At 43.5% G+C, this 26,519-nt stretch overlaps 1 protein-coding gene across 1 annotated transcript in view; it reads right to left on the bottom strand.

Moving 5' to 3' along the window:
- The window catches only part of Dock5 (dedicator of cytokinesis 5), a 220,180-nt gene that overhangs the window by 152,148 nt on the left and 41,513 nt on the right, over positions 1–26,519 (bottom strand). Inside the window, exon 2 of the mRNA XM_008830960.3 lies at positions 12,531–12,614. Within this exon, the coding sequence (XP_008829182.1) occupies positions 12,531–12,614 (84 nt within the window). The remainder of the gene's footprint in view (positions 1–12,530; positions 12,615–26,519) is intronic.

Raw genomic sequence — 26,519 nt, 5'->3', positions numbered from 1 at the left:
GAGGTGATTATAGAGTAATACTAATTGTTGCCAGATAGAAATAAAAACAGTGCTCGTTGACAGGGGCTGGGAATTGTGTGGAAGAAAGCACCACGTAGTCTTCTGGAGTGAGGTATGTAAGCTATATTCACTTGATAAAACTTACAATTATTTGTCTAAGATGAGTGCACATAAGTTTTTGCTACAGTTCCTTTAAAGGAGGAAAAGGAAAGGAAGAAAAAAACCCTATCAAGTAAGTATTACTCTATAATCACCTCAAAGTAAAACAGAATGGCATCGCTCAAATATGGCTGAAGATTCTTGTTTGGAATTGCTTCTGAAATGAGTTGGGGTCAGGTGAAAATAAAAAAACCATAGAAATATTTCTTTATGGCTTTGTCTCTTGTCTCCTCGATGACAGTATTCATCCTGATTGCTCCGAGCATGCTCCAAACTGACTCTGAATGAATTTTGTTATTTCCAAATGTTTAAAGCATAGACCTGCAATTCATTTACTCAATCAACAGTCAACACTAGAAAATCAAGACACAGTGTTTCCTTGCCTTAAATTTTACTTTACAATGGAAAGGAAAAAAAAAAAAAAGAACACACACACACACAAAACATAGACAAAATTTCACACAGGGATGCACACTATGAAGGAATGCAAGAGAAACGTGGACAAGGCAGACTTCAGTAGACGGCTACTCGAGAAAGTGTGGGTACAAGTCCTCTGAGGAGGGCCATCTAAGCTGAAGTCTACATGACTCATGCGGCCGTTCATTCATTATACATAAAAACGCTTATTGAACACAAGTGTGTCAGACATTGTCTTCCAGGAGGAAGGAAACAGATCCATAAACAAGTAACCAAATACAAAAGGGCCTTTAATGGAACTGCTTGGAGACTCTGATGCACGAAAGACAGTTATGAATATGCTACAGACTCAGAGGCAATTACTGAGGAATGTTGAAGGCTTCCTGGGCAACGAAAGTACCATTAGATGTGTAAGTTATAGAATGTTCCATAAAAGCACCTTTTATTTTGCCAACACAAGATAAATGTGTTTTCCTGCTCACATACATATAAAAGATCAATAAATTATGTTTATCCCCTCAGAAATTAAAGGCCAGGAACAGGGAGGGAGTTCTGTTTTATAGCACCCACAAGACACAAAGGCAGAGAGGAGGCTTACACAGAGAAGGAGCAGGTGTTAAATCCTGTTGTTTTTGCTTTAAGGGTCTCTGGTCTGGTAGCTTAATTAGGACAAAGTCAAAGGTTGCATCCCTGTGGACCAGGTAAACCTGTTATATTTCCAGGGCCAGAACCTGCCCACCCATCCCCAGTGATCTGTTTTCCAACAGAAGCCTGCAAAGCCTCAAGGAAGCTGGGCAGAGCTGGGTACAAGCCCTCACAGGATTGAGAAAGGCTCAATATGAAACCCCTCCTTAGAGAGGACGGTGGTACAGTGGTAGGGTACCTTCATCCATAGGGGACACCCTCCAGCCTCCTCAGAACACACCTACCACCTGCTGCCTCCCAGAGCTCTGAGCATCAGCTGTTCACATCTCAACACACTAGGCAACTCACTGGGCTTTTGCAAATAAGCTCCAAGAAAAAGTCAAAGGATTCAGATGTATAAAGGAAAATTTCTTTAGTTTCTTTACATAGGATAAATCAGTCTTTGGGGAAGTAAAGCTGATGATGGAAGTTTGAGCTTAAAGACCCAGAGAACCCGAAATCCTTACTTAAAAAACACAAACAACTAAAAAGGCTTTTCTTTTACAACTAAGCCGAGTATGTAAACACAGGTCTTCCACATAACAGCACATAACTGTTTCTTTCCTTCACATCCAGCTGTTTCCATGCCTTTGCTTCAAGGACAGCAAACAGAACACTCAGGACACAGTCCTTTGGATGAGGGAAGCTTAGTCCTGGGCCCTATCAGCTTGAGACACACCATCCACCCAGGAAAGAGAAAGATGTGGCTTTCAACTTTTATTTTATTGTGCTTCTTTTTAAGACAGGTTCTCATGTAGCCCAGGCTGGCTTCAAACTTCCTGTGTAGCTGAGGAGAACTCTGAACTGATCCTCCTGCCTCAGTCTCCCAAGTGCTAGGATTATAGGCATATACTACCACACCCAGCTTCAACTTTTATTTAATTAAATTTGTTAACAATTTCATAACATATACATAATGCATTCTGATCACTCTCACCCAACTCTATCCATTTATTTATTTATTATTTATATTGTTGTTTTGGTGGTGGTGTTGTTTTGAGACAGGGTGTCCCTGTAGTACCAGCTGGCCTGGAATCACTATGTAGACCAGGCTGGACTCTATCTCACAGAGATCTGCCTGTTTCTGCCTCCCAAGTGCTGGGATTAAAGGCATGCACCACCACACCCCAGCTCTCAACTTCTATTTTTTTAAGCAACAGAAAAGGATCCTTGTTTGTAGAGCCTGCTATCCATCAAGCACTCAACAAACATTTGACGAATATATTAATGAGAAATCAAGATTTCTTTGGCCTAGGTATCTAGTGGGAAAGTACAGAGCAGCCTGCTGGAAAGGGTGTGAAATGAAATCTGTGCCTAAAAGACACAGCCCAATGTAAGGAGGGTGGATAGAATTGGAAGGACCTCCAAAGAACAAGGCCCTGCTCACTATGAGGAAAACACATCTGGGGTCTGCAGGCCACTGCCAATCTAATGTAATGAAGCCTTCAATCACTTAAAACTCCCTTCTTCAAAAAGATCACACATACACACACACACACACACACACGCACACACACACACGTTATTTTTAAGATCACTATCCCACAATATCTAACTCTAGTTAAAAATGCTAAGATGGTTTCATCTGGTTGCCTAGGATGGATGGTAACAAAAATCAGAGGTTCCTCTTTTCAACTAAAAAATATCTCCACAGGAGCTGGAGAGATGGCTCAGCGGTTAAGAGCACCCTTTTATAGAGGACCCAGGTTCGTTTCCCAGCACCCACATGGCAGCTAACAACTCCAATTCCAGGGGATCCAATGCCCTCTTCTGACATCCATAGGCACTGCACAACACAGGCATACTTACATTCATGCAGGCAATACACGCATACATATAAATTAAAAGTAATAAAAATTTTTAAATTTTATTTATTATTTTTATTTTATGTGTATGTGTGTATTGCCTGCATGTAGGTAAGTGCACCCATGTTGTGCAATGCCCGTGGAGGTCAGAAGAGGCTGTCGGATCCCCTGGGACTGGAGTTACGGACAGTTGTTAGCTGCCATGTGGGTGCTGGGATTCGAACCCAGGCCTTCTGCAAGAACAACCAGTGTTCTTAACCGCTGAGCCATCTCTCCAGCCCATAAAATATATTTTTTTTAAAAAAGGGATAGGTTAGTGCTGTTGTAATGAAATGCTTCTTCTAATAAAAAAAAAAAAAAGAAAGAAATATCGTCAACATGAAAAAAAAAAGGGAAATATCTCCACAAAGGAGCAAAGGGATCTAGTCCCAGTGTTACAGGGTAGAAGCAGGACCACGTCATAGTGAACAGAGGGAGAGGGGACAGATCTAAATGTGTCCACTGCAAGGTGAAGATGTGCCTCTGAGGCGCTTCACACAGCTTCTTCTCTGGGTGGGTAAACACTGTCACTCTAGTACTCAATTCCCTAATTCCTAACTGAATCTTGACCTCACAGTGGTTTGATGATGGGCTGTTTCACAATGGTGACAAAATACCTAAAGCATTTTTTTTACAAAAGTTACACACCAAAAAATGTCAATGGCCCAGCAATCAAAGGCAGAAGGAGCCTGCTCTACTGTTTTGTGCCCTTCCCCACCCCTTGATCCAACCAAGATCCCTGGAGACCGAAATCAGCGACACAGTGAGCTCCTGGGAAGGTGCCTTTGGGGCATTCTGAAAAGTTGTGCTTCCAGGTTCACTTGTCTCTATAGATTCATGGCCAGCTGCTCAAATGGGTCAACTCCACGTCCTAGTTCATGATGGTATAATGGAATGAAGGTACCACTCAGAAAAGGGCTGTAATGTCCACATGAAGATTAGACAGATGCCTATGCCCAAGTGACATATGCTAAGGATGCATTTCCGATGCATATCAAGTGAATCTTAAAGATGGAACTGGAAGGCATCTTCTGTTTACAAGATTTAATCTGAGGGCCAAGAGCTATCTCAATTGGCAAAATCCTTGCCACATAAGCATGAGGAGCCGAGTAGGATTCACAATACCCACAAAAAAGCTAAGTGTAGTGTATGCTTATAATCCCAGCAATGGGGAGGAGGAGACAGGGGGATGCTTGGAGCTCACTAGCCAGCCAGCATGGCCTAGTTGCTCAGTTGTAGGTCTCAGTGAGATCCTGTCTCGACAAAGTGGGAAGCCCTGAGGAACGGCATGTAAAGTTGTCTTCTTACCTTCACACACGAGTATAGACGCATAGACAGACAGACAGACAGACAGACACACACACACACACACAAAGATGCAATCTAAGAAGAGACATTTCAGTGGTTCCAGTGTTTATGTTTTTCGTAAATCCATTCCTACTGCCATGGATATCTTTTGAAAAACACAGCTCAGGAATGAATGTCACCAGCAGTTGTGACTGACATTCAGGTGAAGGTCAAACAGATGTGGGAAGTGACCAAGCACACTCAGCAAAACACGGTAAGGCCCAATCTGCTTCCAAGGTCAACTCCAAAATACCTGCATGCAGAGCATGCCATGAAATTCAAGCTGCTGGGCTCACTGCCATTTCTGTTTGGAAGGCCAGTTATTTCTGCAACTAGGTCACAATGACTGTATGGATTCAGAATTCTAATAAACTCCCGTGAGCTTGACCAGTCCAGTAACAAAAATGTTACAAATATGTGGAAGGCCCTAGTGCACCCAGTAAAATTTAGACATACTCTTAAGCTCTGGTGTGTGTGTGTGTGTGTGTGTGTGTGTGTGTGTGTGTGTGCACTGCATGCATGTGGGGTCAGAGGACAACTTTCTGGAGTCACTTCTCTCATTGTGGGTTCTGGAGATCTGAACTCAGGCTGTCAGGCTTACACTGCATGTTGGTTTAGCCAACACAAACTAGAGTCACCTGGGAAGAGGGAACCTCAACTGAGGCATTTCCTCCATCAGACTGATCTGTGGGCGTGTCTGTGAAGCATTCTCTTAATTCTACTTGATGTAGGAGGGCCCAGCCTACTGTGGGTGGTGGCATCCCTAGGCAAGTGGGCCTGAGCCACATTAGGAAGGTAACTGAGTAAGCCAAGGGAGCAGCAGGCACTGGCACTGTCCCCGCATGTTCTTTGCTTCTCTTCCTGCCCTGGACATCACAACAAAAGAAAGCAAACCAGGACACACAGCAAAGTTTTCCCACTGAGCCATCCTGTCAATTTTATGATGGTTGGGATTGAGTCTGGTATCTTGTGCATGCAAGGTTGAGAGCGCTACCACTGAGCTACATACCCAGGCCCGGATTCTTTTTTATTTGTCTTGTTTAGTCTTTTGGTCTCTCACTTGGCTTATGGTCATTAAGCACGGCTGATCAAATAAAGAAATGAGTATGAAGAAGGGAACAAAGGCTTTGAGGGTCTTGGAATTCGTCATGGCCATGAGACAACAGAAAATGACAGCCCATCTTAAATCAATTCTCAGGAAGCTAGATGCCTTCTGTCCTAGTCTTCCTTGAATTGCTCTGACAAAACACGCTGACCAGTACCAACTTGGGGAGGAAAGGGTTTCTTTGACTTACATCTCCCGGGTCAGATTTCATCACTGAGGGAGCCCAAGGTAGGAACTCAAGGCAGGAACCTGGAGGCAGGATCTAGAGCACAGACCATGGAGGAACTCTGCTTACTGGCTTGTTCCCCTGGCCCCTGCTCAGCCTGCTTTCTTACACAATACAGGACCACCTGCCCAGGGGTGGCACCACCCACAGTGGGCTGGGTCCTCCCACATCACTCAACAATCAAGAAAATGCCCCACAGACATGGCCACAGGTTGGTCCAATGGAGGCAATTCCCCAGTTGAGGCTCCCTCAATCCAGATGTGTCAAGTTGACACTAAAGCTATCCAGCTCACCTTCCTATATCACATGGCCAAGGAAGGGTTTTGATTACAGCATCATAGAAAAATGATTATAAAAAACTTTAATTTTTTTTCAAATATAGTCTTCCCTTTTTCATATCTTTGCTGAGAAGATTGATCAACAATGATGACAAAATTTACCAGGTAATTTATCTGCCATTGCACCGTTACTACTCACTGATTTATAAAGAAGAGATTCAAAACATTCACTGCCCACATCAGAATCTCTTCTTATTTCTTTTCACTTTATAATTGGACATCCTCAATTTAAAAAAAAAATTGAAAGGCAAAGCTCCAAAGCCCAAAATGATTTTGAGTTCTGGAATGAAGGTGTAAGTGGAAAACTCCACTCCCCACCAGGGGACATGTTGCATCTGAAAGGCAGCTATACTAAAAATACTGTACAAAATAATCTTTAGGTTATATATAGCAGGTACATATGAAACATAACATGAAGTTAATGTTTTTACTTGGGTCTTCAAGATATTTTATTATGTGTATGTAATAAGTAGATATTCCAAAATCAAAAAAAATTGAAAATTAAAAATCCTCTAGTTCATGGGTTAGAGACATGGCTCAGCAGTGAAGAACACTGTCTATTCTTGCAGAAGACCCGGGTTCGAATCCCAGCACCCACACGGCAGCTAACAACTGTCTGTAACTCCAGTTCCAGGGGATTCAACAGCTTCTTCTGTCTTCCGTGGACATTGCATGACATAGAAGCACTTACCGAGATGCAGGCAATACATGCATACACATAAAATAAAAATAATAAATAAAATATTTTTTAAAAAATCCTCTAGCTCCAAGCATTTTGGATAAAGGATGCTCAGCCTACATGCCAGGATGGACTGGTTGATTCAGGTGCATTTTGCTGTCTCTTTCTATACAGAAGTAATGTGTCTACTAGGGAACCCACAAACATATACACTTCTAATTTCTCTCAACATTTCAGGGTTTCCTATTTTCCCTGGTTCCTACCCAAACATTTGTGCTACCCTCTGAGTCTTTAAAAATTATTCCAAAGGCGGTCTAAATATGATCAAGATGTATTGTATGAAATGCACAAAAATTCAATTAAAATTTTTTAAAATTATCCTGAATATAAAGCTTTGTTCTGCACCTGCCTCTGCAGAGCTCACTGCTAACATCAGCCACGTCCTTCTGAGCATTGAGAGAGGTTTATAGAACTAAAAAGGAGTGTTAATCAATGGATACGAATTAAACACAGGGAACCAGCTCTGGAAGAAGCCAAAACCTGGGCTTGAAGACATCTGTACTGGAGTTTGATTAATCACAGAAAAGCTTCGTGGTGACTGGAGGCTGACACTTTACATTTATAAAGCACAACATATTTCTCTTCCAAGTCAATGAATGACCCAAATTCAAATGGAATGTCACAACACAAAGATAGCTAAAGTGTCTTGCTTGGGGAGGGTTAACCTTGACAAGAGTGAAGCCACCTAATCTAGCGTAGCCCTTCTCCATGTCTCTCTCCTCTCTGTGGCCTCAGCAGCACCCCACCCCATCCCATAGCACTTGTAAATACCTGTAATTTTTTCTTGTTTATCTTATTTGTCTTGTTCTTCCAAGAAAATCCTATAAGAGCAGGCATCTGGATGCTTATCACTTAGATGACCACAGTGTTATAAAATTTCCTGACGTGTCCTCAGTTAAAGTACGTGGCCCATGGTAGATGCTCAGCAAATATTACCGAACGACAAAGTAACTACAGCTCATGGGTCCAATGTCTCTTTCCATTTGCTCATGGATCTGGGGTGGGAAGGAACATTCAAGAAGGAAAATGGGTATCTTATTGACGAATACCTTTCATGGTTAAAGAAGCAAACGCAGCACCAACCATGAGAAGGCCTGAGGAAAAGAACAGGGACAAGGGCATCTGCTCCAGGTCTGTGGGATTTCTGTTCTCTATGGGTCTCAGAAGGCAAATAATTCTTGGGGTAAGGTCACAGAAAAAAAAAAAAAGGGGGGGGGACAAGTGACAGCAAGCTCTCAATGTGGATTGTGTTCTGTTGTTTTCAAGCCAAAGATTGAACAGTCTGGCAGTTTTTCAAAAGTTTCAACATGGAGTTACCATATGACACAGCAGTTCTACTCCATATATCTCCCCAAGAGAAATGAAAGTACATCCATACCAAAGTGCTCCATGAACATTCACAGAAGTATTAGTCACAACGACTGAAGGATCTAAACAGTTCAAATGTTTATCTGACGATGAATGGATGAACTGTGGTTGCTACCCAGTAAGAAAAGGAAATGAAGTATTAATGTGCTATAATGTGGGAAAATGCTGAAACCATAGTAAGGAAAAGAATTCAACCATAAAGGGCCTTACGCTGTAAACTGCATTTATAGGAAAGGTCTAGAACAGTCAGAAAGCAGATATTTGCCAGGGAAAGGCTGATAAGTGAATGGTACAAAGTTTCTTTTGGAGCACTGAAAGGAGATAGTGATGGACATTGCCCAACCCCTTGCATAGTGAGCTTAAGTAAACAGCCACTGAATTGTAGGCTATAAATGGGTAAACTGTATCTGAGTTATACCTTAATAAAGCTGATGTTTCAGATTACAAACAAAAACTTAAGGCATTGACCAAATCCATGTGCAGGCTGCAGAGGACAGGGGAACAGCAGCACCTGTCAGATGGTCATGAGCTCCTTTCTTGCCCGTGTTCATCCCAGGTTTCTGCTGAGGGTCTATTCTGTGTCAGGAACTATGGCAGGCACCTGGAGATCAAGCAGGAGCCGCCATGACTCCAAACAGCCGCCACTCTTGGGGAATCACTCTTGAACCACAGGGCAGGAAGCAGCACAGGAACGTCCTTGGTGATACTCTGTTGTGGGTTGTGGGCTGAAAACGTACTTTTTAATGTCTGGGAGGACTCAAGTTCGTGCAAGAAACAGCACACACAGATCTGGTATGCATATCTCAAAGGCAAGGTGGGGCAGACTGGGCAGAGGGAGAGTCCCAGAGACACCGACAGGAAGTTGGAAGATACAAATCCGGGGCCAAAACTGGCTGCCAGTGTTACCCTGGCATTCTGTCTGGCAGGGCTGCGGGCATTTTCACTTTGTTTATTTGCTTAAAGGAAGACTGGAGGAGGAGGGGGAGTGAACACAAGTTATTACTCAGCATTTCCTGCAGGTTTCAGGTTTGCAAAGCACTCCTGCCCCCAGTTCTGAACTGCCTGAAATAATAAAGGAATTCAAGACTCACGCCAAGAACTCTAAGTACTGAGTACAAGAGCCTACCCTTGAGCGTAGGGCCAGGCAGGCACTATTTTAAAATTAATCTCATAAAAGAAACACCATTGAAAAAACAGAATCTAATATCATCATCTCTGTAAAACTGACATGCCACCTGGAGGTCAGAGCTCTGTTCTCAGTTTCCCCATTCATGCTGGGAGACATGTCCAGTTAGAACACACAGGCACAGGTGTCTTGAGAGGCTAACATTCTATAACCGACACAGTATACTTTACAGTAGCAATGAACAAGAAAACTGGCTTCTTGCTGGTGGGACCCACAGCTCCATGCATCATACCCATGATGACGCTAAGTTTTCTGTGTAACAGTCAACTCTCCTGGCACTTTCTGCAGTCACACTGTGTATGAGGTACAATGGCCTAGAAGCACTGTGGGTTGGGATGTTGGGGCTCAATTACATGGTATTTAAAATGGATATTTGCATATCCTGTGTTTATATTTAGTATAGGTTGAGCACCACAATCTAAAACTCTAAAAGCTAAAATGCTCCAAAATTCAAAACTTTATTTTTATTTTGGGTTTGTTTATTTATTTATTTTTTAAGACAGGGTCTTCCAGTAGCCCAAGCTGGACTGGAACTTGCTATGTAGACCAGGCTGGTCACAACCTCACAGAGGTCCTCCTGCCTCTGCCTCCCAAGTGCTACGATTAAAGGTATGTACCATCATGCCCAGGTCAAAATTCAAAACTTCATGAGCGCTGACAAGATATCAGGTGGATAATTACACACCTTGACAAAATTATTTAAAATATTTTATAAAATTGCTTTCAGGTCATATGCATAAGACATATAAAAAATGAACGAGTACACTCTGGGTCCTGTCCTCTAAGTATTTCACTATGCATATGCAAGTGTTCCAAATTCAAAATGGTCTGATTTTTTTTTTTTTTTTTACAGTTTGAAATTTTAAACACATCCAGTCCTGAGACTATTTTGGATAGGGATGCTAGACCTGCATAATGAACTAAGTTCAGTCACTAGTGAGATCACTGGGCACAATATAACCATGGAGCACACTTAAATTACTATTAAGATGCATTCTGGAGGGCAGAATGCTTTACTAAACTATTCTAAAAATATGCTACGGTCATATAAAAATGAAAAAGCAACTTTTTTGAGAAAACAATCTTAAGAATGCATTTTAAAGACATCAACTACTTCACGTCAAATCAGCATCAATACTCCACTCTTCCTGGATAGATTCCACAGGGCGGTAACAGACAGACAGACAGACAGACAGACACACACACACACACACACACACACACACACACAGACCATGACACACCACAAGAAAGCAAACATAACAATGAAGAATTTCCAAGTCAAAATCTGCAAAAGGCCAAACTCCAAAGAGACCAGTCCAGTGTTTATGGCTGCATCCTGCCTAGGGCATCTGTTGATTTAAAAAAAGATGTCTGCGTGACTTAGAGTAGCATTTCTAAGGGACTTATGGGGCCAGCAGGACAAAGATTAGAGAGTTGGGCCTGACAATGAGTTAGCTGTAATTTCAGTAAAGCATAAAACTTAGATGAAGAAAGAGACAGAAGGCTTAGGGTGCAGGAACTGAAACAAAGGACTTGTTTAAAATGGTGGGCCTGGACATTCTAAAAACAGGATTGATAACATATGATGAAAACAACCATCATCACTGTAGAGACATAAATGACAATCAGTTCTAAAAAAAAAAAAAAAAAAAAAAAAAAAAAAAGTTAGCATATGGCAAAATTGAAGAAAAATGGGCACAGAATTTGAATGTAACTGTCATGTACAAAACACTCCTTCCAAGTCCACATGGAAGTTACATAAATTGAACATATGTTTTTTACCTGTACCACGGGAAAATGTGTCCGTGGGGACTATATGATACATCTCTATGCACCCCAGAGAAAGAGGGCTGACCCAGTAAGATCAGAGGGGAATAATGGTTTTCATAAGCAAGGGCCCTGAAAACACATGTCAGGAGTGTAATGGTGACTTAGCATTGATGCTTGGCCGGGCCCAAGATGGGCAACGGCAAAAGAAAACCGTGGGATGAGAGACTCCACACAGCCCTCTCCATCTCCTCCCTGCCCCTGGGAGCCACATGGTTATATGGCGTGGTGCGGAAGGGAAAGGGCAGTGCAAAACCCACTCTCTACCAACAGCAAAAGGGAGCATCGGTCAGACAGAGTTCTCGAGCAACCCGGTGTGAGACTCAGGTCAAACCCTGCTTCCTCTCCCCCAGCTTTCCCATCGCCATCTCCGTCTGTTACAGCCTCTTTGTGTCCTAGCGTAGAGCTCTGCACAGGATTCTAGGTGAGCCCTTTACCATTCCATTGTCACAGCATTTATCAAAGCAGAATGTCTGTTCCAACAGGCTTTGCTCCAAGAGAAAACCCCACCTAGCTTCCCACCTTCTTCCTATCCCACTTTCACCGGGTTGTAATAACTGGGACTAAAAGTTTGTTCATTTCTTTGATCCTCTACTTCAGTGGCTTGGATACACTCTAGTTGGTCTGGGGTTTGGGCTTAGAAACATGAATAGCTGAAGTTGGAGTCCTTTTACAATTCAGAGGCTCTTGGTTGACACTAAGAGTCTCTAGTGAGATACGTGCATGCAAGTATGAACCTGTGCTTTGTAGACAAACAGTCCTAGATACTGACCTGTAGACCAGAACAGGTTAACCAGAACCACCACCCAAGCCTGACGTAGTTGGAGGAGATACACAAAAAGGGCTTTCTGCTACAGTTCTGACCTACTTTTCTGAAAGAATCTGCACACCACTGCAATGCCTGCCCCTCCCCTCTTTTTGTCACCGACCTGGAAACAGAGCTCAGAGTAGAAAAAGACCCCTTAACTGGCAATGCTTCCTTCCAACTACTGTATGACCAATATCCCAAGTACGTCTTCCCCAGGCACCTCCATACTGGACCCTTCTGCCTTCATCGGCATAAACCTTGACTCTGGAATCTGGGCACGTTTGCACTCACAGACTGATCTGCCTGTGTTGAAACTGCCTTCAGGTTTAAAGCTGTATCACCCAAGCGCTGCCTGGGTTTTCGCTAGCCCTGCGCTGGGAAGAGCAGAGCATGCTGGTCTTGATGTTAAGTGCTTTATTAATAAGTACGTCTCCCTGTTTTCTCCTGGGCCCCATTTGGCAGAGGGCAACTGCACTTACCTTCGTACATCTCCAGGATGTGGACCGTGTCACCGATCTGCAAGGAGAGCTCCACATCTTGAGAAGCATTGTAGTTATAGATTGCTGGGAAAGAGAAAAAAGGGGGAATTAGAATATATGCCACAGAACGGCCCATTCAGAGGTGAGTGGCCAGTGTATTCAATAAGCAGTCTATCTACTGATTGATTATTAAATTATTTCATGTGAGCCATCCTCTGCAAGCAGAACACAGAGCTGTAGTTCCACCATCCAACATACTGCCTGGCTGCCCGGCATGGGTCACATGCTGTTTTAGACACTGGTAAGAGAGTGACAAAACATAGAGGTAGCCTCTGCTTCCACAGAACAGGACAGTCCAGTGGGAGGAAGAAACCTATTAAATATATAATCACAGAAACAACCATTTAATTAAAACTGGAATTCCATTACAGGAGAATCTAGGTTAGAAGAGAGGCACTGTGAGGCATTATGGGTTGGTCCCCTTGTTCATGAGACAACAGCTAACCTGAAACACAGCTAAGCATACGGTCTTTACAGCACAGACAAATGGTCTTTTGGTTCCCCTGACGGGGTGCTCACAAGTAGCAAGGCTGCATACAAGTATCATCTACCTTTAGTGACAGGGTGACATGGGGCATAATGCAGGGAGGGGGCCTTGCCCCAGTCCTAGACACCCTGGGGATGGGGTTCCTCCAGCACTCTGGATCAAGGCAACTCCAGTCTCTATAAGCTTCAGGATAGGCAATGGTGGGGCCTGGTAGTAGAAAGCAGGAGACTAACCCACATCTGGAAAAAAGACAACGGACAAGGCTTTTGAATAGATATTTTACCATAAGCTACATTGAGTGACTAGTAAGCACATGAACGGACACAGCACTATTACTCACTGGGGAAATGCAAATCAAAACCACCATCAGATACCACTTCATATCTACTAGACTGGCTGTATTGAAAAATAAGAACAGACACTTGCCAAGGATTGAGAGTAACTAAAACTCTCATACCTGGCTGGGAGGGATGCAAATCGACAAGATATCCTTTGGAAAGCAGTCTGGCAGTTTCTTAAAAGCTCAACATAAATTTACCACATGACCCAGCCAATCCATTCCTAGGAGATCAACAAAAGTGAAACCAAATCATACCTATGTTCATAGCTGCTGCAGTGGGGGAATAAAATTGCCCCCTAGAAGATTTCCACACCAAATCCCTACAGCCCCGGGTGCCTCCTTATATGGCAAAAGAGGTGATGAAGTTGAAGATCTAGTTATCTTAGTTATCTTAGGGTAGAGAGAGAAAGAGGGAGGGAGAGGGAGAGAATGGAAACAGATTGCTCTGTGATCACACTGCTAGAACCGTTGGCCACCACTGGGAGCTGGAATCTCCCAAGAGCCTCCAGGGAACACACAGACCTGCCCATACTTTTCATTTCAGAACTCTGGGCTCCGAGATAACAAGTTCCTGCTATTCCAAGCAGTTGCACTTGCTGTAATTTGTTACAGTAGCCAAAGGAATCCAATATGGCGGTGTTAGAACAGTCAGCAAGTAGAAACAACTCATCAGCTCCGACTGAGTGGCATCAACTATGGTAACAGTCGTCCCCTGACATCCACAAGTGGTGGATTATACAACTCCACCCAGTTAGGATAGTAAAATTCATGGCTGCACAGATCTCTTATGTAATATCATGTGGTATTTACACATAACCTAAGCACATCCTCTCGTACACTTTAAATCACCTCTAGATGACAGACAGCACCTAAAATAAAGTAATTGCTGAGTAGGTGGCGATGCTGGATAGTTTCAGTTGTCAACTTGACACACCTGGGAAGAGGGAATCTCAAATGGGGAATTTCCTCTGTCAGACTGCCCTGTGGGCACGTCTGTGGGGCATTTTCTTGACTGTTGAGTGATATGGGAGGGCCCAGCCCACTCTGAATGGTGTCACCCCTGAGAGGTGGTTCTGAGTTATATAAGAAAGAAGGCTGAGCCGGGCATGGTGGCGCACACCTTTAATCCCAGCACTTGGGAGGAAGAGGCAGGCGGATCTTTGTGAGTTCGAGGCCAGCCTGGTCTACATAGGGAGTTCCAGGACAGCTGGGGCTACAAGGAGACCCTGTCTCAAAAAAGACAGAAGAAAAAAAAAAAAGAAACAAACAAACAAAGGAGGCTGAGCATCAGCCAGAGGAGTGCACCAGTAAGCAGCATTCCTCCATGGTCTCTGCTTTGGTTCCTGCCTCCAGGTTCCTGCCCTGAGTTCCTGCCCTGGCTTCCCTTAAGGATGAACTGTGATTGGGAAGTGCAAACCAATAAACCCTTTTCTCCCCAGGTTGGCTTTTGGTCAGAGTGTTTTATCACAGTAACAGAAAGCTAACTAGGACAGTACCTGTCATACTCTACTGCTTAAGAAGTAACGACAAGAAGGAGCTGGGGAAATAGCTTAGTCAGTAAAGTGCCTGCCACATAAACACAAGGACCTGAGTCTGGACCCCCTGCGCCCATGTAAAAGAGCCAGATGTGGGCACGTGTGCATCTGTAACTCTAGCAGAAGGGACATGGAAACAGGAGGATCCCTGGGACTCACTGGCCAGTCAGTCTAATCAATCAGTGAGCTCAGGTTGTGTGAGAGACCACCTCAAAAAATAAGGTGGGGAGCAGTGGAGGTAGACACGCAATGCTGACCTCTGTTCTCTATACACATACCTTGTACATATATTACACCCACAGGTACATGTGCACACACACTATACATATGCACACACAAGCACACACCCAGAAAGAGAAAATGTCTGTACATATTCAATACAGACACAAGATCTTTTCCAAATATTTTTCATCTGAGGTTATTTGAAATAACCCATTTCTTGTAAAACAACTTGGAGCCCCTTCCCTACCATTCAGTATATTGACTGTTTGACTACTTTGTAACATAACTGTCTTAGAGACTGACATCAGAGGGACAAACATGTAGATATGGCTCCTGTGCCCTAGTGGAAAACCAATAGAGGAAGGAAATACTACTCAGTAACAAAAAAGAATGTTACATGTCAGAGGTGGAAAGATGGTTTAGTGGTTAAGAGCACTGGCTGCTCTTGCAGAGGACGCTGGTTCATTCCCAGCACCCACATGGTGGTTAACAGCCATCCATAACTCAAGTTCCAGGGGATCCAAAGGCTTCTTCTGACCTCCCCAGGCATTACATGACATGGGAGCACTTGCAGGCAATACACTACATACATATAAGATAAAAATAACAAATAAAATTAAAGAATTAAAGAGAATGTTATACGAACATATGCTACAACCTGGATGAACCTCAAACTCAATACAGTAAGCCGAAGAACCCGACAAGAAAAGGCCATACATTTTATGAGTCCAGTTAATTTGCAATGTTCAAAATGGGTTAATCTGTCAGACAGAACAGCAGACTACTGGCTGCTGGAGCTAAGGATGTGAATGGCCACTGAGCAATCCTCAGAAATTAAAAAAATATATATATTATTATTTTTATTCTATGCAAATGAGTGTATTGCCTGCATGTATGTAAGTGCACCCATGTCATGCAGTGTCCACGGAGGTCAGAAGAGGGTGTTGGATCCCCTGGAACTGGAGTTACAGACTGTTGTTAGCCACATTGTGGGTGCTGGGACCCAAACCTGGGTCCTCTGTAAGAACAGCCAGTGCTCTTAACTGCTGAGTCATCTCTTCAGCCCCCACTTCAGGGATTTTTTAGGGAAATGAAAATATCCAAAACTGAGCTATGATGATAGTTAAACAGCTCTATCATTTTTCATTAAAAATCACTGATGTGAGAATGGAGAGACGGTTCAGTGGTTAGGAGCACTTATTGCTCTTGCAGAGGACCAAGGTTAGGTTCCCAGTAGTCATATTAGAGGTTCACAACCACCTGTAATTCCAGCTCAAGATGACCCAGCATCCTCTTCTGGTCACCACAGGCACTTAAAAGCATATGGTACACATAAACTCACATGGGTACACACGGATATACACCATTAGAAAAATAAATCCTTTAAAAAAAATCACTGAATTGGGCATTGAAAAGATACTAGTATTACAGTGTGCAAATTATGTTTTAGGGAAAGTTCTTTTAAAGTAGATTTCTTATCTTTATTAATCTGTACCCACCTAAGAAAAAAAGAACCACTTTGGAGATTCAGCTGTAGACACTTCAAGGAACCCACAAAACTCTCCATCTCTACAGGTCTGACCAGTGCTGTCTAACTTTATATCCTACAGGGTCATGAAAAACCTCCTACCTGTAACTAGGGAAGAAAGGTGTCCCTGCCATTGTTAGGAGCAGGCACATCGTGCTCTCCCCTGAGCTGCAAAGCATCCTGCCCCAACAGCCTGGCTTTTGTCACCCTGAACTTGTCAGCAAAGGAAGGGAACCAGTCCACCTCTAGCCATCACTCTCCAACAACTTCTCCTTTATGAAGGAAGCCACCCAAATAGTGTCCTTCTGCAGTCTTGGCCCAGGAGCCTGGAGAAGTACACTGGAACCTATTTTCTATTGAGCTTTTGGACTAGCATATGAATTCTGAATAAGGACTGGCTGGGGAAGTGGGTTAGAAGAAATGGCACACACCGTGGGGGAGTTCGTCTCTCAGGTCTGTTCATGCTCCCAGCACTGCACTGTTTCACTGCACTGCAGCTCCTTCATCTGCCGGCTAGCTTGCTCCAATCCTTTTCCCAGAAAGGATGTGGTGGCTTTTCTACAGAAAATGAAGCCCTCCCATTCTTGACACTACCTAGACTCCATTCACTGCCTTTAACGGAAACAGGAAGCCATGGGGCCAGTTTGTCACAATGAGTTGTGTAATGACCAGCTTCACCTCTTCCTAGTTCTTAGTCAGTGGGAAAGCAAGCAGGACTCTCAAAGGCAACAGGTATGAGGTACCTTCCAAGGACTGTCAGAAATGTGCATAACCCCCCCCACACACACACACATACACCTACTCACACACGTAGGCACAAAGACAAGCAAACATGCACACATACACCAAAGGCCAAAGAGTTTCCTTCATTTCTAAGCCTGGCAATCACAAAACTGCCCCAGCCCTAATTACCCACTTTTGCCTCTACCATTTGCCAAATTCACCCTCTTCTCCAGTCAACACTATTATATTCTCCCTGAAATTCTCTGCTGACCTCCTGGCTTAACCACAGCCTCTCTCTGTTCTTTATAACAATCTAAATCTCACATCCACAATTCAACTCTACAAACAGCCAGTGGCCCTTGATGACCCAATGTGAACTCTTTCTTCTCTGAAGTCACACAATTTTCCCCGTCTAGGAGTTTGAGTTTGCAATCACTGATAATTTTGTGCAACTGTCTGCCACCAGTTAGAAAGTAAAGCCCTTGTGAATGAGGACCTAACTACACCTTTGTGTCTCCTCATTAAAATACACAGACTCAACAGAAAGAAGGACCTCAAGGTACAATAATAACTTTTATAAAGGATATGTATGTTTAATTTACTTAGTTTATTTTGAAACAGGGTATCAAGTATGCCATGCTGGCCTCCTACTCACTATATAAGAATGACCCTGAACTGCTGATCTCTCTGTCTCCATCTCCCCAGGGCTGGGATTACAAGCTTGTGGCCACCATGTCCAGTTTATTCAATGCTGGGGATCGAACCCAGGGCCTTGTGCATGCTAAGCAATCTACCAACTAAGCTCTATTCCCAGGCTCTCATTTTACTTTATAAAAATCTGTGATTTGGGGGCTGGAGAGATGACTTAGCAGTTAAGAGCACTGGCTGCTCTTGCAGAGGACCTGGGTTTGATTCACAGCACCCACATGGTGGCTGACAACCAACTGTAATTCCAATTCCAGGGGAATCCTACGCCTTCTTCTGACCTCCATGAGCACTGCACGACACAGGGTACACTTGTACACACAGAGGCAATACATTCATACATGTAAAACATAAATAATATTTTAAATTTAAAAATCTGTGATTTGTCTTTTCTTATATACCCATGAGCCTCTCTTTTTCCTCCTCTCCCTAGTCCTCTTCCTCCTTTCAAATAGCCTCCTTCTGCTTTCATATCTTTATATACACCCATGTGTGTTCATATAGCATAATCAAGACTCCATGTATGAAAGGAAACATGTAATATTTGTCTGATCTGACTTACTTTGCTTAACATATGATCTCCAGTTCCATCCATTTCCCTACAAACGCCTTAATTTCATTATTACTTCTATGTTTGAACAGAACTCCATTGGGTATGTACACCACCACATTTTTCAAAAAAAAAATTTAAAGACTATTTTTATTCCTTTAAAGTCGGTAGAATAACTCAGTTGTTCACCTCCTCCACAAACTCAACCTTGCTTCTGTCCCCCCTGCAAAGAGGCAGCTGTGGTCTCTCATCACACAGGCAAGAGACCGCAAAACCACCTCTCCAGGCACTTTACCATGCAAGAAAAATACACATGCATATTCCTCTCCACCCAAAGAGATTTCTTAGGGAGCACATCCCTTCAGCAAGGTCCTTCACAGAGGGATGGGATGTCTGTGCGCTCTAGGTCATGTGTAAAAGGAAAAATCAGGACTCTAATCACTTGAAGCTGCCATCTGTTCACTCCAACTCCTCTCTTAGAGCCACGCCCTCCACATCCCTCACCTGACTACAGCTCCGACTTCCCCTGTAACTCCATTTTCCTAACTCTCCAGGTAACTGTATCAAGTGTGTGCTAAGCCACACATTATACAATAAGAGAGCTGGGACTAAAAGGATTAAATTCAGCTTGCAGTAGCAAGTCTTACAGTAAGGCTGTTCCATTCAACTGACCCAGATGGCCCATATTGATGACCTAGCAATAGCGATGGACCCAGACTTCTCTCAATACATGACGATCCTAGCTCCCAAACCAAGGTTTAGCAAACCAACCCACAGCTAGTGATCATCGTGTGTGCTAATCTGATGCCATTTTGAGAAGAGAATAAAAATCAGTGCACGTGGGCTGTGTTTTCACTTTATACGATGAATGACTATTAAAGAAATCAGACAAAACGCTAGGGATGTAGCTCAGTTGGTAAAGTCTTTGCACAGGAGACCCTGAGTCTGATTCCCAATACCGCATACTCTGGGCATAATAGGGGTGGAGGGAGGAAAATCTGGAGTTCAAGGTCACTCTCTATAAAGAGAGTTTGAGGCCAGAGTTTGGGTTATATGAGACCCTGTCTAAAAAAAAAAAAAGGAAGAACAAAAGAAGGGAGGGAGGTGGTCAATGTAACATGAACTAAAGGAACATCCTGCAATGTAGAGGAAAAAATTCTACTGCATTCTTCCCTGGTAAACTTGTGGATAGAGCACTTCAAACAAAGGAAGGAGGGAGGGAGGGAAGGAGGGAGGGAGGGAGACAAAGGGGAAAACAAGGAAATCTCAGCATTATACAAAGAATTCTTCCCGGACTGGAAAGATGGCTCAGCAGTTAAGAGCACTGGCTGCTCTTACAGAGGCCTGGGGTTCGATTCCCAGAACCCACAATGGAGGCTAACAACCTTCTGTAACTCCAGGGGATCCAAAGCCCTCTTCTGACCTCTGTGAACATTACACAACAGGGATGCAGTTACATACATGCAGGCAATACACTCATACACATAAAATAAAAATAATAAATTTTTTTTAAAAAAGGGGGGGCCAGGCGTGGTGGTGCACACCTTTAATCCCAGCACTCAGGAGGAAGAGATAGGCAGATCTCTGTAAGTTCAAGGCCAGCCTGGTCTATATAGTGAGTTCCAGGACAGCTGGGGCTACAGGGAGACCTGTCTCAAAAAGACCAAAAAAAAAAAAAAAAAAGAAGAATGCAATGCTCAATTTTTTTCAATTATACACAGTATGACTTTTAAGGAATTACTTAGTCTAGACCTCTGTTTCTCAGGGATTGGACCAGATGACTCAAGTGTCTTTGGCTCCAACTTCCTGATTCATGAAGTGACAATCCAGCCCAGAGAGACCCTGGGCTGCTTTGAACTGGCAGGCACCACCGCAGTCTCTTGTTTTGTCTGAAGAAATTAAACAAGAACAGAAGAAGAGGGAGTCGCTGTCTATAAATTGCTTCTCTGGCTGCTTTGTACAAGGTTGGGAAAGACAAATTGTTGGAATTCTTCCCTAAGCAGCTTACTGTTTATATCAGGAAAGTGTAATTTTGCAGAGCCAAACAGACAAGACAGTATGTCTACAAATGTAAAATAGTTTGCATTTTACCAAATCCTTGATTTGGCTTTTTCTTTGAAGCTAGGCTTATATAAGAAGTGGCGGGGGGAGGGGGTAAAAATGAAAGAAAATAGATTTTGCAACAAGAAAACAACAGAACAGATTCAGCAACTACAAATAGGGCAAGTTTTGATGACAAAAATATGGGTTACAGGTTACATACAATTCAGAATATTAAGATGATCATATTTATTCTTCTCCATTACTGTATGTATTTTTTTGGAGACATAATCTCACTAAGTTGCCCAGGCTAACCGGAAACTCACAATGCTGCACAGTGCTAGGATCACAAGCCTGTTCCACCATTCTCAGCTTTTAAAATTATTACTCTCTTTCCTTTTTTCTTTGGAGGCGAGGTTTCACTATGCAGCCTGAGCTAGCCTGGAATGTTCTATGTAGTCCAGACTAGCCTTGAACTCACAGAGATCTACCTGCCTCTGCCACCTGAGTGCTGGGATTAGAGGCGTGCGCCACTATGTCCAGTTTAAAATGATTACCTTTGTATAGTTTGAGCATTATTTCTACCCAGACTAAAGATAAATATCTCATCTTCCATCTTCAAGCTGGCTTTAATGCAACAATGTTGTAGGTCAAATGGATTTTATTTTGCTTTTTGATTATAATATTACTGTAAGGATCAGAAAATTATATTCAATATAGTAGGTATGATGACAAGAGGTTAAAAAAATCAGTCATTTCAGTCTGATAATTACAAATAAGTTTCAAACTGGACTTTCTGTGATAAGAGGGCCATGTCACTTCCTGTTCTATCTGTCTGGGCCAGGGCCTTTCGATGAGGGCATCTCTGCCACTTCTAGTACCCCCTGGGGCTGGTTCCTACAGACATCTTGTTTACTAAACCACTCAAGAGAATGGATGGCATCATCAAATTACTTGGTTAGTATTTAGGAATGTATAACCTGAGGCACACACACACACACACACACACACACACACACACAGAGAGTATCTTTTTCTATTGGATATCCTGACCTATGCACATATTCTTCAGATACAAACCAGCTATGGTTTACTGACTGGTTCACTGGTATCAAGTCATGACCTACAAGCCATCTTGTCTAAATTAACATGCGATTAAATTTAATATTTTAAGAGAAGAAAACTGAAACAAGGCAATTCAAAATTACAGAACAAAAAGTATGTGGTTTCCAACACGAGGATGTTTTCCCACAGCTTCCCCATCTGAAATACAGAGGTCACAGTCTGTTGTTCATATGGTTTGTGGAGCCCAGAAAGGAGAATCAGGGCAGAACCCTCGGACTGTGACTAACACGTGACAGGCACTGACTAAAGGGCAGCTGTCTGCCCTGCCCTCCCTCCCTGCCCAGTTTCCCAATGAGTACAATGGCACCTATAACCCCAAAGATGGACACTCCCCCTCTTTTCTGCATGCCAGGAGAACTGACTGAATGAAAACTGTCAATCAGGGAGGACTACAGAGATCAGAGGACAAGTTAGGCTCCCAGGTTGGCATGCAGATGTTCCTGGGCAGCAAAGCCATCATTAGGCAGCTAAGCATAGAGTTCCCCTGGAGAAGTAGCACCTGGATCTGGGCTATTCTAGTATTAAAGCTATTTCCTTGCTGTCCCTTCCAGGTATTTCTGCAGTGGCTGGACTGAGGAGCCAGAGCACACCACTGATGATCTCAGTCACATACTCCCTCTGCGCCCTCCATCTGCAGAGAACATTGACTTATTTATATGTCTCATTTCATTAGCCTCTATTCCTTGGTAATCAAAATAGGAGCAACAAAAGGAGTGGGGTGGATCTGAGGGTAACTAAGGCAGTTTTAACCATGAAGGAAGAAAATCACCAGCCCCAAAAGAACTTCATCCAGTCACATAAAATTTATTATCAGATTGCTCCTGAGGAGCTCAGTGTGTTAGCACATGCCTGTAAGCTCAGATCTAGGGAGACAGAGACAGAATGGCTGACACAAGTTCAAGGCTAGCCTGGTCTACATAGTGAGAACCTGCCGAATACATACATACATACATACATACATACATACATACATATTAAATGACTGCTCCCACCATCATATATCCTCAATAAACAAGGATTAAATCATATCTAAGATGCTGATGAGCTTACTGAAGCCAGGTTATGAAGAGAAATCATAAGTGAAGAGGAGAATCTGAAGTCAAAAGCCAGAAATTATAGAAACTAGAAAAAGCACACTTTAATGACAAAGATATCAGTAACCACTTTTCTCTATATGTACATGAAGAGACAAACTTCATTTCACTGAGAAAAAGAATGATCCTCAGCCACGTATTCAAACTATCTACCCTACAGTGAGGGAGAGCAGCTGCAGCCTCTGACCCAGACGAACTTCTCTCAACAGGGCTTTCAGCCCAGGATGCATACAAGGACAAGCTTCGGCTAGATGCCCTGAAGCATATGGATCACATGGGGTAGGAGCCTAGAACTGAACCCCAGCTTCTGCAGCACAGCACACACCAGGTTCCAGATGACTGAATGTCAATGAGAAAACACAACAGATGCATTTGTGTATGTGGCCACAGAGGGAGGAGTGGGGGGGATCACAGTAGGAAGAAAGCCAGAGGATGGGAGCTCTTCTTTAATAAGTGAGGTAACAGGAGCCTAGAAGGTGTGAGTGTGTGCGTGCATGCGTGTGTGCATGCGTGTGTGCATGTGTGTGTGTGCGTGTGAGTGTGTGCATGCGTGTGTGTGCGTGCATGCGTGTGTGTGCGTGTGTGAGTGCATGCGTGCATGTGTGCGCTTATGTGCTTGTTCGTGTGAGTGGATCCATGTGTGAGTGTATGCGTGTGTGAATGCGTGTGTGCATGTGTGTGTGAGTGCGTGTGTGTGCGTGTGGGTGTGTGCATGCGTGTGTGGGCGCGAGTGCGTGTGTGTGCGTGTGTGAGTGCATGCGTGCATGTGTGCGCTTATGTGCTTGTTCGTGTGAGTGGATCCATGTGTGAGTGTATGCGTGTGTGAATGCGTGTGTGCATGTGTGTGTGAGTGCGTGTGTGTGCGTGTGGGTGTGTGCATGCGTGTGTGGGCGCGAGTGCGTGTGTGTGCGTGTGTGAGTGCATGCGTGCATGTGTGCGCTTATGTGCTTGTTCGTGTGAGTGGATCCATGTGTGAGTGTATGCGTGTGTGAATGCGTGTGTGCATGTGTGTGTGAGTGCGTGTGTGTGCGTGTGGGTGTGTGCATGCGTGTGTGGGCGCGAGTGCGTGTGTGTGCGTGTGTGAGTGCATGCACGCATGTGTGTGTGCATGTGCGTGTGCGTGCGAGTGCATGCATGTGTGAGTGCGTGCGTGTGTGAGTGCGTGCGTGTGTGAGTGCGTGTGTGCATGTGTGTGTGTGTGTGACAAAGGTGAACTGACAAAGTGATAAAGGTGAAGTAAAATGTCATCATGGGCTGGAGAGACGGCTCAGGGTTAAGAGCACTTGCTCTTTTTTTTTTATTTTATTTACTATTTTTATTTTATGTGTATGCCTGTATTGCTTACACATAGGTGAGTGCACCTGTGTCATCCAATGCCTGCAGAGGTCAGAAGAGGCTGTCGGATCCCCTGGGACTGGAGTTACAGACAGCTGTTAGCTGCCATGTAGGTGCTGGGATTCGAACCTAGGTCTTCTGCAAGAACAGTCAGTGTTCTTAACCACTGAGCCATCTCTCCAGCCCCCAAGGGGGCTGTTCTTATAGAGGACCAGAGATCAGTTCCCAGCATCCACATCCACATCTGGTAGCTCATAACCATCTGTTCTCTAAGTTCAGTTCAGAGAATCCAATGCCCTCTTCCAGCTCCCCAAGTACCCACACATGTGTGCAGGGACACACATACACATTAATAAAAAAAAAATCCTACATATACATGTATATGCACACACACACACACACCTTTCACTCAATATGGTTAGCAAAGCTTGTCCAAGGTCATCCATTCTAAACTCTTAGGCAAGTGACTTAATCTTTTCAAGATTGCTTCCTCATCAATAAAGTGACATTTTTTGAACTAGTAATTTTTTTTTGAGTCAGGGTCTCCCTGTAGCCCTAGCTGGCCTGGAACTCACTATGTAGACCAGGCTGGCCTTGATCTCACAGAGATCTACCTGCCTCTGCCTCCTGAGTGCTGGGATTAAAGAAAGGCGTGCGCCACCACACCCAGCTGAGCGAGCATTTTACCTAGCAGTATGCTAGTTACAGGAATAAAGAAGCAACATATTCCTTATATGAAGGTCCCCCATAACGACAGAGAAAAACATCTCATCTACACAATGGACTGCAGGTTGACATACACATTTGGAAAGGTTCATGGATTCTAACATGCATCAGAGTACCTGGAGGGCTTGTGAGAACACAGACTTCTGGGTCTAACCTCAACGTTTCTGACTCAGCAGGTTAGGAATGGGGTCCAAGGATCTCCACTTATAACATGTTTCTGGGCTCTCCTGCCACTTCTGATTTAGAACAGGGACTGTAAAAACTGTGGCATTCCTGTAGTGGAGCCTCAGAAACCAGCAAAGAAGGAAGATGGAGAGTCATCGTTTCGCTGAGATTCAGCAGTGTGCAGAAACATCAGTAATCATACCAAAAGCAACTCAGACCGGCCATGTCCAAACCTGGTTCTGCTCCTACCAGTTCTCCCTAGAGATGATCTAACATCTTGGTGCCTCAATTTCCTGCCTGTAAATAGTTCTAATGAAAGCAGCATGTCACGTGCAGGATTCCTGGGAGGAAGACAGGCTGACAAATATAAGGCACCCAAGTCTGTGTCTAGCACACACTAAGTCCTGGAATATGTTGACTACCTTTTATCAGCAAGTCAGTGATAGAAGGTCTCAAAATCAGGTCTTCAGATGCATTTTCTTCATCCTCGTCAACACAGATGTCATTTGGTGGTCTTGTAGTGAGTGCCACAAAGCCTCTCTCTCCTTAATTTTGGAGACGTTTAGAAATGGAAGGCTTAATGGAAATTCGAGATCTGATTGAAAAAAACCAGCCTAGAACAAAGTTGCTTGCTTAGGACCACATAACTAGTTAAGGGGTCGGCTCAGGTGAGCAAGGCTTATGAATGTGGCTTTCAAGGGCCACGAAAGTGAGTTTTGTAATGAACTAGAATAAATGTTACCTTTTATTTAAGTATACTTCTAAACAGTGAAAACAGCAGAGAAATAAAAACAAATGAATGGGTCAGTGAGATGGGTAAAGGTGCTTGCCACCAAGCTTGATGACCTGAGTTCAAATCCTGGAATCAACTCCGAAAAGTTGTCCTCTGACCTCAACATTCACGCTATGATGACGAGAGAGAGAGAGAGAGAGAGAGAGAGAGAGAGAGAGAGAGAGAGAGAGAGAAAACACAGAGGGATAGCTCAGTGGTTAACAACACTGGCTGCTCTTATAGAGGACCCAGGTTCAATTCCCAGCACCCACATAGTAGCTAACAACCATCTGTGACTCCAGTTCCAGGGGATCTAAATCCTTCTTCTGACTTCCACAGGCACTGCACAACATGGGTGCACTTACATATGTCCAGTCAATATACTCAAACACACAAAGTAAAAATTTAAAAAAAATTTTAATTGTATAAAGTCAGGTATGGTGACCCATGACTTTAATCCTGACACTTAGGAGTCATACATAGGCAGGTGGGTTTCTATGAGTTTGAGGTCTACAGAGTGAGAATCTGTCTCAAAAATCAACTAATTAATTAAAAATAAGAACAAATGAGCAATTACCATTT

This window comes from Nannospalax galili, unplaced genomic scaffold (genome assembly GCF_000622305.1).
Source record: "Nannospalax galili isolate Female #2095 unplaced genomic scaffold, S.galili_v1.0 scaffold915, whole genome shotgun sequence".
NCBI lineage: Eukaryota > Metazoa > Chordata > Mammalia > Rodentia > Spalacidae > Nannospalax > Nannospalax galili.
Note: the sequence above shows the minus strand (reverse complement) of the source record. Positions and strands in the feature narration are given on the sequence as shown.